The following is a 12,417-nucleotide window of genomic DNA, read 5'->3' as shown; positions in this document are numbered from 1 at the left end:
TCTATGGGGTGTGTCCTCGGCCAACATGACGAGACTTGTAAAAAAGAACATATAATATTCTACTTGAGCAAGAAGTTCACCGATTGCGATAGTAGGTATTCGATGCTTGAAAAGACTTGCTGCGCACTAGCATGGGCTGCCAAACGTTTAAGACAATACATGCTCACTCATACGACATTGTTGATCTCTAAGATGGATCCTGTCAAATACATCTTTGAGAAGCCGACTTTAACCGGTACAGTATCCCGATGGAAAACGGCTTTAACCGAGTACGACATCCAACATGTCACTCAAAAGGCCATCAAACGGAGTGTATTGTCTAATTATCTTGCACAACAACCCTTGGAGGACTATCACTCTATGCGTTTTGAATTCCCCGATGAGGACATCATCTTGATTAGGGATTGCAACATCCCTGGACCCGAGGAAGGACCCGAGCCTGGATACCGACGGAACTTGGTGTTCGATGGAGCTTCTAATGCTCACGGCAATGGAGTTTGGGAAGTAATCACTTCTCTAACTAATTTCCACCTCCCCTTCACCGCCAGGTTATGTTTTGAATGTACAAATAATATGGCCAAATACGAGGCTTGTATCTTTGGTATTGAAGCTGCTATCGATCCTAGGATCAAAATCCTGGAAGTCTATGGAGATTCTGTCTTGGTAATCAACCAAGCCAAAGGAGATTGGGATACTAGAGATCATAATCTCATTCTTTACAAAAAGCATGTCTTGAAACTAGTCCCCTACTTCGATGAGATTACATTCCACCACATCCCTCGAGAAGAGAATCAGCTAGCCGACGCCTTGGAAACTTTGGCGTCCATGTTTAAAGTTAAGTGGAAGAACGAAGCACCATCATTTCACCTCAACTACTTGGACGAACCTGCTTACTTCCTAGAAGCAGGAGACGAAGCTGACTGTCGTCCTTGGTTCTCTGACATCATGAAATTCTTAGAGAACCAAGAGTACCTTGTGGACGCGTCCATCACCGATAAGAAGTATATTCGGAAACTATCATCCAAGTTCTTCTTAAGTGGATGGGTATTATACAAGAGAAATTATGATTCAGTTCTGCTTAGATGTGTGAACAAGCAAGAAGAAAACCAGATTATAAGGGAAATTCACGAAGGATCCTTTGGGGACGCATGCCAGTGGGAACACTATGGTAAAGAAAATCTTAAGGGTCGGCTACTATTGGATGACTATGGAGGTTGACTGTCATCGCCACGTCCAAACCTGACACAAGTGCCAGATCTACGCCGACAAGATCCATGTGTCGCCAACGCCACTTAATCTCCTAACATCACCTTGGCCTTTCTCCATGTGGGGAATTGAAGTGATCGGATGCACAGAGCCAACTTCCTCGAATGAACACCACTTCATCCTTGTAGCCATTGACTACTTCACAAAATGGGTAGAAGCAGCCTCGTACCCAACGTTACCAGACAAGTGGTGACTCAATTCCTCAGGAAAGAAATTATCTGCCGTTATGGGGTCCCCAACAAGATCATTACTGATAATGGATCTAACCTCAATAATAAAATGATGAAAGAGCTATGCTAAAATTTCAAGACCAACCACCACAACTCATCGCCTTATAGGCCTAAGATGAATGGCGCTGTTGAGGCAGCTAACAAAAACATCAAGAAGATTATGAAAAAGATGGTGGAAACCTACAAAGATTGGCACAAAATGCTCTCGTTCGCATTACACGACTATCGTACTTCCCTACGCACTTCCACTGGGGCAAATCCCTTCTCCCTTGTGTATGGCATAAATGTGATCTTGCCAGTCGAAGTAGAGATTACTTCCTTAAGGATTTTGACCGATGTTAAGCTTAATGAGGTTGAGTGGGTACAAGCTCGATTTGACCAACTAAGCTTCATTGATGAGAAACGCTTGACAGCCATATGCCATGGCCAACTCTATCAAAAACGGATCAAGAGGGCACATGACAAAAAGGTTTTCCCCCGCAGCCTAGAGACCAGAGACCTCGTATTGAAAAAGATTCTTCCAATCCATACTTACCCAAGGGGAAAATGGACGCCGAACTACGAAGACCCATATGTTGTAAGAAAGGTCTTTTCCGAAGGAGCCTTAATCCTTGCAACTATGGATGGTGAAGATCTTCCATCCCTGGTGAATGTAGATGCAGTCAAAAAATACTACACTTAAAAAAAGAGAAAGCCCGATATGTTGAAAACCCGAAAGGGCGACTTATGCAAAAATGGGTATCCGATAGACTGAAAACCCGAAAGGACGGTCTAGGAAAAAATTAGGGATTTAATAAGAGCAAGAGGCTGCATCCCACAAGGAATCCTTCTTCATTCCCCGACAAGTCAATTTTGTGGGTCCCCTAGCAAGTCAATCCTATCACTCTCCTTCTGAAAGCAAGATCAAAGGACAACCAAAGGCATAGAAGCTATAGCAAAGTTGGAATTTGGTGGAAACCCGAGATGTTTCATTGCCATTACAATTATCATTTTCTTTTCGCAATCACCTCCTTTAGGAATTACTTCCTTTGTACAAAATCCCCTATTTTTTGGGGACCACTTATCAATAAAATCAGTTCCCTCACACGTGCTCCATATTTTTACTATTCATGCTTTCTCTGCAAAATATGAATTTTTTCTAAATAATATTACATTGGGATTTTTCGATTAAATGACCCTTTTCAAAAAAAACTATAAGGGAGACAACATCAAATTACATTTCTTTCAGAAATTTGCTAAAGATAACCAAAACGCATTTGCGATTTCCAACCCGAGGGCGCTACGCAGTCCCTTGGACTTGGCCAATCATTTCTCCCCCCAACTGAAATTCTCAACCATTACATTCAACACTTGTTTAGACTTCGAGCTCCAATTTCTCAAGCATCGTAAAGTCAATACACTTTCCTCAATCACCCTTTTTAAGCCCAATCATCATTGACATTCCCCAAATACACTCCCCCGTAAAGCCCAATCATACTTGGCATAACTTGCAAACCCTGTATTTCATACATTCCCCCGTGAAAGCCCAAACACGCATTGGCATACATAACATCACATCATAAGTGTCTCCTTAACTTACTCAAATTAACTCGTCAGAGTTCGGAATTTCCCAACCGTTGTTAGGAATTTTCCCAATAAAATCAACGTTCATCCTCAAAACATTTCGCAAGCACAGTCGCGCATTCCAGCCGTTGCTGGGAATCTTCGCTAAACTATTTCATTTCATTTTCAAGTTTCCCCATAGGAGTCATACATTCTAGCCATTGTTGAGAAACATCATTGTACTTCTTCTATCCCTAGAAAGTCATCACCATATTTCCCCCTTCCCCCACAGAGTCAGGTATTCTTAGCTATTGTTAAGAATCGTCACTAAACTCTCCTTTTTTCATAATAGAGGCGCTTTGGGCTCATTCCCCAAGCTGAGTCAGATATTCATAGCCGAGAATCACCCTTGAATTTATTTCCCCGACATAAGTCAGGTATTCTGATCTTTACAAGGAATCTACACTGAAGTGCTCATTTTCTCCACCAGATGTTAGGTATTCCATCCATTGCTAGGAATCGTCACTTGACTTCTGTATTCTCCTCAGCAGAGTCAGGTATTCTAGTTATTGCTAAGAATCGTCACTTAACTGTTTGATCTTCCCGACAGATTTCAGGTATTCTAGCCGTCGCTAAGAATCATCATTGTGCCTTCATGGAAAGTTGTATCTCCATTCGAGTTAGGTATTCTAGTCGTTGCTAAGAATCGTCACTAAACTGTTTGATCTTCTCGGCGGATTTCAGGTATTCTAGTCGTTGCTAAGAATTGTCACTGTACCTTCGTGGAAAGTTGTATCTTCAGTCGAGTTAGGTATTCCAGCCGTTGCTAAGAATCGTCACTGAACAACCTCTTTTCCCCTCAAGAGTCGGGTATTCTAGCTATCCCTAAGAATCATCACCGTACCTTGTCTTTTCTCTCCAACCGGTTCAAATGTTCCATCCGTTGTTAGGCATCATCATTTGGAATCATTTATCATCTCCACTAAGTTAGGTATTCTATCAATTGCTAAGAATCATCACTTAATTCATTTGTTTGACCCCCAATAGATGTTAGGTGTTCTAACCGTTGCTAAGAACCACTGTATTGTTTTTCCCCAGTCGTTGCTAGGAGTGGTCACCCTTTTTCTCATTCCCTAGTGAAGTTTTATTCCCTTAATTTTTTTGGGGTTTTGACATCAAACTTTTCTCATTAAGAAGATACTTATGATGCATACATCACATTGCATGCATAATCATCATAACCATGTATAATCCCCAACAAATCCTAACATTCTCCGGCTGGGCAAATTTCTGGTTACTCCCATTAGTATTCAATCCTCTCTTACCTTGAACACATTGGAAGTCGTTGCTATCCATATATTCAGGTCTGAGAAAATTAAATAGGGGCAACTGTCATACCCCAAAATTCACCATACCCCCATACAACTTTCATCTGATCCATGACCCTATTACACATACATACATTCATTGGTCCATCACCATAATTGCATTAACATTCATAATCAAAGGCATATTGCATGGACTCAAGGCATGGTGTTTACACCTGCAAAAAAAAGGGAAATCGATTACCCTAATTAGGGAAATCAGTTTCTCATGCGGAAACAGCAGCAGTAAGTCTATTTTTTACACAAAATGTTTTTTGTTTCCCCCACTTACCCACTTGCTTTCCCTTTAAATAGAGGAAATATTCCCCCTCATTTTCCATGCTTTCTAGCCCCCAAAGGTTCTAAAAAAATATCATCCAACCCCCTCTTCTCCAAACCTAAATCAAAACAAAAAAAAATTCTCCCAAAAGTCATCCACCACCAACTTTTTTCCACTTCACATTTTTTTCTCAAAACTTCTCACTCTCTAACACTCATAACTCAGTCCCTTCACTAAGCTTCCATCATAAATATTTTCATCCCAAACTCATTGCTTAACATTCAAGCTCAACACCATTTCAACCTAGCTTTTTTCACATTTTTGGGATAATGATTTTAGCTTAAACTTTTTAACTTTTTGGTTCTGTTTTTGATTGACAATGGTTGTTTGTTTTTGGTTGGTATTTTGAGAGGGTTTAGATTCAAGCTTGCAAAAATGATTAACTTTGGTTTACACTTTTTTTGTTGATATTTTTTGCTCTTACTACCTTTTTTGTGGTTGCTTTCTGTTTGTTATCATTTACTTTTATTATTCATTTGTTGTTACATTTGTTTGGTTAATAAGGTCTATCAGATCATGGCCATGGTTGTTTAGGGTTGATTAAATCTTCAATGTTTCAAACCTATTAATGATTGATCATTAGATCATTCGTGATACTTTGAGGCATTGATAAATTGCCTCTATTTCAACCATATTTGAGTCATTTGATGCATAGATGAAACCTAAAATTCTGGTATCAGATATGAGATGTCGAAGGTAATGTCACGACACTAATATCTGAGTTACACAAACAGAAGAAAGATACAGAATGGTAAAGCATATGACACAAGCAATTGTTAACCCAGTTCGGTCCAACTCACCTACATCTGGGGGCTACCAAGCCAGGAAGGAAATTCACTAAAATAGAATCAGTTCAAAGACTCTCCGTACACTTCAACAAGTTACAGTCTTTCTCACCTAATCTCTACCCGTGCAATTTCTAACTAAGCACTCTTAGATATGAGAACCCCACTCACTTCCCTACAATCACTCCTGTGATCTTAAACAACAATCCCTTGAGAAAATAAAATACTTTTCAATAACACACTCTTGATTTTACTTCACAGTTTCTATCAGGAAGACACACTCTTGATCTTGCTTCACAACTTTGATCAAGAAGACACACACTTGATCTTGCTTCACAGTTTTGATCAAGTAGACACACACTCTTGGTTAACAGCTTTAGAGTGACAAATTACAACCACAAATCAGTCTAATTCAATCATCAAAAGATGTCTTGAATGGCTTACAAGTCTTACGACTAAACAGACACAAACCCTAGCTCTCTCTCTATATTTCGCTCAATATTGGTTGTGTATTCAAACAGGTTTTCTAAGTCCCGTTTTATAGAAGCTTTCAGCTGGGCTTGGACATCTTGAAAACCCTAAATCTATTTTCCAATCAAATCTTTTTATAACAGCTGGTTAGATCTCCTTGGAAAATAAGTAAATCAGGCTGTAATCCATGATTGAATGCGCCAGCTAATCAGATCTTCAATCATACAAAGATTGCCATTAATTGTGCAATCACAAAACACCATACATTCATACTGAATGTTCTGTGTACAGGATGTCATGACATCGGGTCTGACATCCTGGAGAAATCCTGCATAATCCAATAATTCCTTTTATAACTTCCAGTAGGTACAACCATATCAGATGTCATGACCTTGTGTATGTCATCTGAAACAATCCTGCATGAACATGTCTTTCATTTAAGCTCCAGCAGGTACATCCAATATCAGAAGCCATGACATTGTATGTGGCATTCTGAAACAATCCTGCCTGAACATGTTCTTGAACTCCAGCAGGTACATAGGATATCTCATGTTAAGACATCACACATAACATCTTGTGAACACTCTTTGTTTTATCAAAATTGCTGCCAACACTTAGAATCAACAAACTCCCCCTTTGGCAAATTTTGGCTAAAAGATATATATGTCCTTTTTATTCACAAGAAAACTATCAGCAGTTAAACAACATAACAGTAGTTTAAACAGCAGCAGAAGCAACACAATTACTAGCTAGTTACTAGTAATACACACATGCACAAGGGTACTTCTCCTCCCCCTAAATCTGTGCAACAAAAACAGAATTACTAGTTATGGATGCAACTAGTAAGACACACAAATGCACAAGGGTACTGGTACTCCTTCTCCCCCTAAATCTGTGCATACTGCATACTACCTCCATGAACATAACAGCTACTGTAATCACCGCACCTATACCAGCTAGAATGTCATTCTGACATCTGCTTCAACATCAACACCTGTGCACCATTTCAGACATCCTCTTTGACATTTGTAAACAGAACAACATTCTGCTTTAACACCTGCGCACTTCCTTCAATAATAGTTATCCTTTAGTTCAGCTACATCTCACAACTTCCACACCAGCTTCCACATCAACACTTCTCCCCCTTTTTAGTCAAAATTGACCAAAGGTGACCAATCAGACAAAATAAATGTCTATTAGCCTAACAAAGAATGTTAGATCAGATGTTATAACATTAAGAATGTTAAAACATAATATTCAGGAAGTACAAACCATCATCATACACAACTGTGATAGCTGAGATAATGAACAAATCCAAGGAACTCTTCAAGAGCCCTAAATAAAACAGGCATCAATGAGGACTGCCACAAAATACCAAATTAAAGAAAACCATAAAACTTCAGTCTTCCAAATAGCAGCACCAGAACAACAACAGTCATAACAGCCACACAATACCTCTCACACAATCTTCAGTCTTCCACACAAAAAAAGTAGGGGGGGGGGGGGAACCATCAATCAGAAGAAGAAGTATCACCTTCACCTTCACCTTCAGAGCCTTCAGAACTGTCAGAGCTACCATTGGATTGAGCTTTTGACCTCTCTCTTGAGAAATTGGTATATGAATCTTCACCAGCCTTCTTCATTTCTTCCTGTTCTAGGCTCCTGATAAGAACTTCCAAAGCTTCTTTTCTTGCCTTGGCTACTCTCATTCCATTATTCAGTTCCTTGCAGGTATCTTTCAGTTGATCAATTAAGCTTCCTTGAGATGCAGGCTCTCTTTTGGCAGATGTCATGATAACATCATTTACATGACTTCCCTCAAACAGCTTATAATGAATGGATAAAGGGGGTTTTCTTCTGCTTGGCATGTCATTTGTATTGAGTATGCCTCGTTGTTGACTCAAGATAATACCACAAAGATGGATGGGAATGCAATGGGTAACTTCACAGCATTTGTAGAGGCATGTCTGATGGTTTGATCAAATATAAACTTGCCAAAATCATAGTTAATCCTGGTTCCAATTGCATGAATGATTCTTCCAAGACTAATGGAGATGGTAGAGATATGATTAGTAGGCACCCAATTTGCTGAACGAATCTTGTGTAAGATGGCATATTTAACAGTGAACTTCTCAGCTGATAAGTGATTCCTACTAGGCAATTCCTTAACTTGGCCAACTGAAATAACCCTATAGACCTCATTGTCTGTAGTCTCTAGGTCCACTCCTCCATCAGTTCCTCTTCCTAGGAACTTGTTGATAATGCTTGGTGAGAATTTCACATATTTTCCCCTTACAAACACCTTGTAGAACTCCCTGCTGCTCTTTTCATAAATATCCTCAGGGATATTAACAACAAACTCTTTTACCAACCCCTTATAACATTGGGGTAGAGCTACCACAGTCTTCATTAGTCCAACATTTTTGATCAAATCAATTACTTCTTTTACCTCTACAGCTTCTTTTCCAAGCTCTCTTTCAACAGCTACTCTCCTTTAAATGACAAATTTCCATTTTGCAGCACCATCCTCTAAATGAAAGGAGATATTGTCTAGGTGCACAGCAGCAGCTTTCCTAGGAGACTTCTGAACAGCCTGCCTTTTTGCAAGGGAGATGTCTGGGACATCGTCTTCGACATCCTCCTCAGAGTCAGAGCTGTCTCTTTCTTTCCTTTTCCTAATCTCAACTTTGCTCCAGGATTTTGAGGGTCCTACACCAGCAGCCTTTTTCACTCTTCCTGTTCTCATTTTAGCTACACTTTTCCCTTTCCTAGTTCTCAGTTTCTCAGCTACACTAGGTTTTACAAGATGAACCAAGGGATCATCCTCTTCTTCAGAGCTTTCTTCCTCTAGGTTAATAACCTTCTCTTGAGACACATTTGTTGGTTTCTTTCTAGGTAGGGTTTTACCTAGAGAGCATAGCCCTTCAGCAACAACTTCCTTTTCTGATCTAGATGAGTCATCATCTTTATCAGCATGAGGTTCCTTCTCAGGAGAGGGGTCCCTTCTGGACAGAGGGGTAGAAACCCCTTTGACTTCATGCCCTTCACTTAGAATCCTAGTGACTAGGTTCCTTATGGCACGATCAGCATAATGCATGTCTTTTGGAAGAGAGGAGTTACCAGGGATATTACCTTGCTTATCTCCAGCCTTGGAGGAGGGACTTGGGGTGTCGCCTGGTATCATGCAAAGTGGAGTAACGTCCATCACGTCTTCATCTACAAACTCCATGGAGGGAGTCTTTGCATGGTGAGAGGATTTTGAACCAGATGATGATGGATGTTGAGACATGTTGTAGGACTTTTGAGAAAAGTTTCTTTGCCCTAGCTGAGCTTCTCTGAGAAGTTGAATGGAGATGGAGATTGCTGTGTTTAGGTAGCGTGTGCTAAGGGAATAAATACTATTTTCAATGCTAGGGAATGATTTATCATTAATGTGGCTCTTTCTTTTAAAAGAGCAGACACTATTTTTATTTTCTTTATTTTTCCACTTTAATTGCCATAATTTCACAAGAGTCCAAATCCCTAATTTCCCTCCCTCATATTCAATTTGAATTTCACCCAAATTCCTTGCAACCCTGTTTGCTAGTTCCAGTCCATGCTTTAGACCTCTAAATTTGTCTTCCACGAATTTTCTAATGAAGTGATAATAGCAAAAATAGTACTTTGTCCATCTGTGTTGAGTCTGATTTTTGGACCTAGTTTCAGCATTCAGGTTGTCATAATACAATGTCATGACATCGTGTGTGACATTGTATGCAATCATCAATAGTTTCATCCAACCCAGTTGAGCCCAACTGCTTCCATCTTCTATACCTTTCACATGTGTAGAAGCAGGTGTCATCCAAATCTTCTCCATATTGTTCTTGGCATTTTTGCTTTGAGATAAACATAAAGTCCCCTGTGGCCTAATCCCAACAGCTCCATTCTGCCTATGACTGGTCATATGTCCACCTATTTGATCTAACCTCTCAGTTGTTTGAGCCATCATAACCTTTTCTCCTCTGAGGGTGAGGTTAAGTCTGAGTTTCTGGTGTGACATCTTTGTCTGACATTTTCCACAGACTTGTTTTTCATCACTCTTGAGAGCATCTATACTCATGTTTATCCATTCTTTTTTGACATAGGAATACTTTAAGGGATAATCCATTTGAGAGCTTCACATGTAGAAATTGTCTTTGGTCCTGATTCCTTTCATAATCACTTCACTATTTTTGTCAAAGATTAGACATTCAGTTTTGGTGAAGTTAACATTCAGACCTTGATCACATAGTTGACTGATGCTTATTAGATTTGCAGTCAAGCCCTTAACTAGTAGAACCTTGTCAAGTTTGGGAACTCCAAGACAATCAAGCTTACCTGTTCCCTTGATTTCACCTTTTGCTCCATCTCCAAAGGATACATGGCTTATGGTATGATGATGCAGATCAGTTATCAGGTCTTGGTTTCCAGTCATGTGTCTGGAACATCCACTATCAAAGTACCATTCTTCTTTGGCTGAGATTCTGAGGGGAATGTGAGCTATCAGACCTGTAACATTAGTCTTAGGAATCCATTTTTTCTTAATGATAGGCCTGTGTTGTTTGGGTCTGGATTGATAGTGATTCTGATGATGAGCAGGCCTAGGATAACCATATAGTTTATAGCAGAACGACTTCAGGTGACCAGATTTCCCACAGTGATGGCATCTCCATCTTTGGTGTTTCCCTTTCTGTTGTTTTCTCCTCTGATGTTGGGACATATGATGTGACATCACAAGTTTACTTTTATTATGGATGTACTTAGGTTTGGCTTGAGATTTGGCACCAGTGTAACTGCTCTCAGGCTTTGAGTCATTATACCCAATGCCAGATTTGTCTCCTGTTATTTGTCCAGTTTGGAGAATCTTGTCTAAGGAGTCAGATCCATTGCTTAACATCCTTACATACTTGGTCATCTCTTCTAGTTTAGAATTTAGAAACATGACTTCAGTTTTAAACTTAGAGATGGTTTTCACATGGTCTACCTTCTCACTTTCCAGCTGTGCTATCTTCTGAATTTCAGCTTGTGGATTTTCACCTAGCTTGGCATTCAGAACCACTGGTTCTATTTGTAAATTGGAGATGGTTTCCAAGTATTTTACCTTCTCATTCTAAAGTTGAGTTATTTCCTTCTTCTGGTTTTCAACCTGTTTGCACAGCTCTACACTTTTGTGACACAACTTTCTGTAGGTAGAAGCCAATTCTTCAAAGGTTACTTCACCATCACTTGAGTCTTCATTAGATCCCCATCTTCCTGTCAAAGCAGTCACAAGATTTGCAGCCTCCTCTGTTTCACTCTCATCAGACCAAGTGGCAGCAAGACTCATCTTCTATTTCTTGAGGTAGGTTCCACATTCAGTCCTGATGTGTCCATACCCATCACATTCATAGCACTGTACCTCTTTTCCTTCTTTGAGCTTCTCATCTGATCTTGCTCTTCTTCTAGCATTGTTGGATTTACTGATGTCAGATGAGATGTTCTTGACATTTGTCTTAGATCTTACATCCATCTTTTTCAACAGTTTATTGAACTGTCTTCCCAGCATTGCTACTTCATTGACCAAATCTTCATCAACCTCCTGACTCTTTTCCTCTTCTGTGTTTGACATAAAGGCCATGCTCTTTGTTTTCTTTTCAAAACCATCATTCAATCCCATCTCAAAGGTTTGGAGGGAACCAATTAGCTCATCTACCCTCATGTTGGAAATGTCTTGAGACTCTTCTATGGTAGTCACCTTCATTCCAAATCTCTTAGGTAGTGACCTGAGTATTTTCCTTACCAGTTTTTCATCTGTCATCTTCTCTCCCAGGGCCCTTGAGGCATTAGAAATTTCAAGGATACTCATGTGAAATTCATGAATGTTTTCATCTTCTTTCATCCTTAAGTTTTCAAACATGGAGGTGAGCAGCTGAAGCCTAGACATCTTAACCCTAGAGGTGCCTTCATGAGTGGTCTTGAGAATGTCCCAAGCATCTTTGGCCACTTCACAGTTGTTTACTAACCTGAAAATATTTTTGTCTACTCCATTAAATAAGGCATTCAAGGCTTTAGAATTTCCAATGGCTAGATCATCCTCCTCCTTGGACCATTGCTCTTCAGGCTTCTTCTCAGTGGTGGCATCTCCTTCTTTAGTAATGATAGGATGCACCCAACCTGTTAACACAGCTTTACAAGCCTTGTTATCAAGAGATTTTAAAAAAGCTACCATTCGAGGTTTCCAATAGTCATAGTTATAACCATCCAAAATTGGGGGCCTATGAACAGATCCTCCATCTCTCTCCATTGTACCAGAAAGTATTGTCCCTAGATCTCACCCAGAACCAGAGCAGGGTGCATGCTCTGATACCAATTGAAATTCTGGTATCAGATATGAGATTTCGAAGGTAATGTCACGACACTAA

General features: G+C 39.8%; 1 protein-coding gene across 1 annotated transcript; it reads left to right on the top strand.

Annotated features, from left to right (window-relative positions):
- Positions 1-360: 360 nt before the first annotated feature.
- LOC127081228 (uncharacterized) lies at positions 361-1,218 on the top strand. Its single transcript, XM_051021508.1, has 2 exons — positions 361-1,044; positions 1,096-1,218. The coding sequence occupies exons 1-2, from the start codon at positions 361-363 to the stop codon at positions 1,216-1,218; spliced, it is 807 nt and encodes a 268-aa protein (XP_050877465.1).
- Positions 1,219-12,417: the final 11,199 nt, after the last annotated feature.

The sequence above is a fragment of the Lathyrus oleraceus genome, chromosome 5, assembly GCF_024323335.1.
Source record: "Lathyrus oleraceus cultivar Zhongwan6 chromosome 5, CAAS_Psat_ZW6_1.0, whole genome shotgun sequence".
Classification (NCBI taxonomy): Eukaryota; Viridiplantae; Streptophyta; class Magnoliopsida; order Fabales; family Fabaceae; genus Lathyrus; species Lathyrus oleraceus.
This window is presented reverse-complemented; position numbering and strand designations above follow the sequence as displayed.

What these genes read in the sequence shown, in the direction of transcription:
- LOC127081228 (XM_051021508.1), top strand. Translation starts at nt 361, where the DNA reads ATGCGTTTTGAATTCCCCGATGAGGACATCATCTTGATTAGGGATTGC. An exon ending in AGTTCTTCTTAAGTGGATGG is followed by an intron (nt 1,045 to 1,095) that starts GTATTATACAAG and finishes TGTGTGAACAAG; the next exon opens with CAAGAAGAAAACCAGATTAT.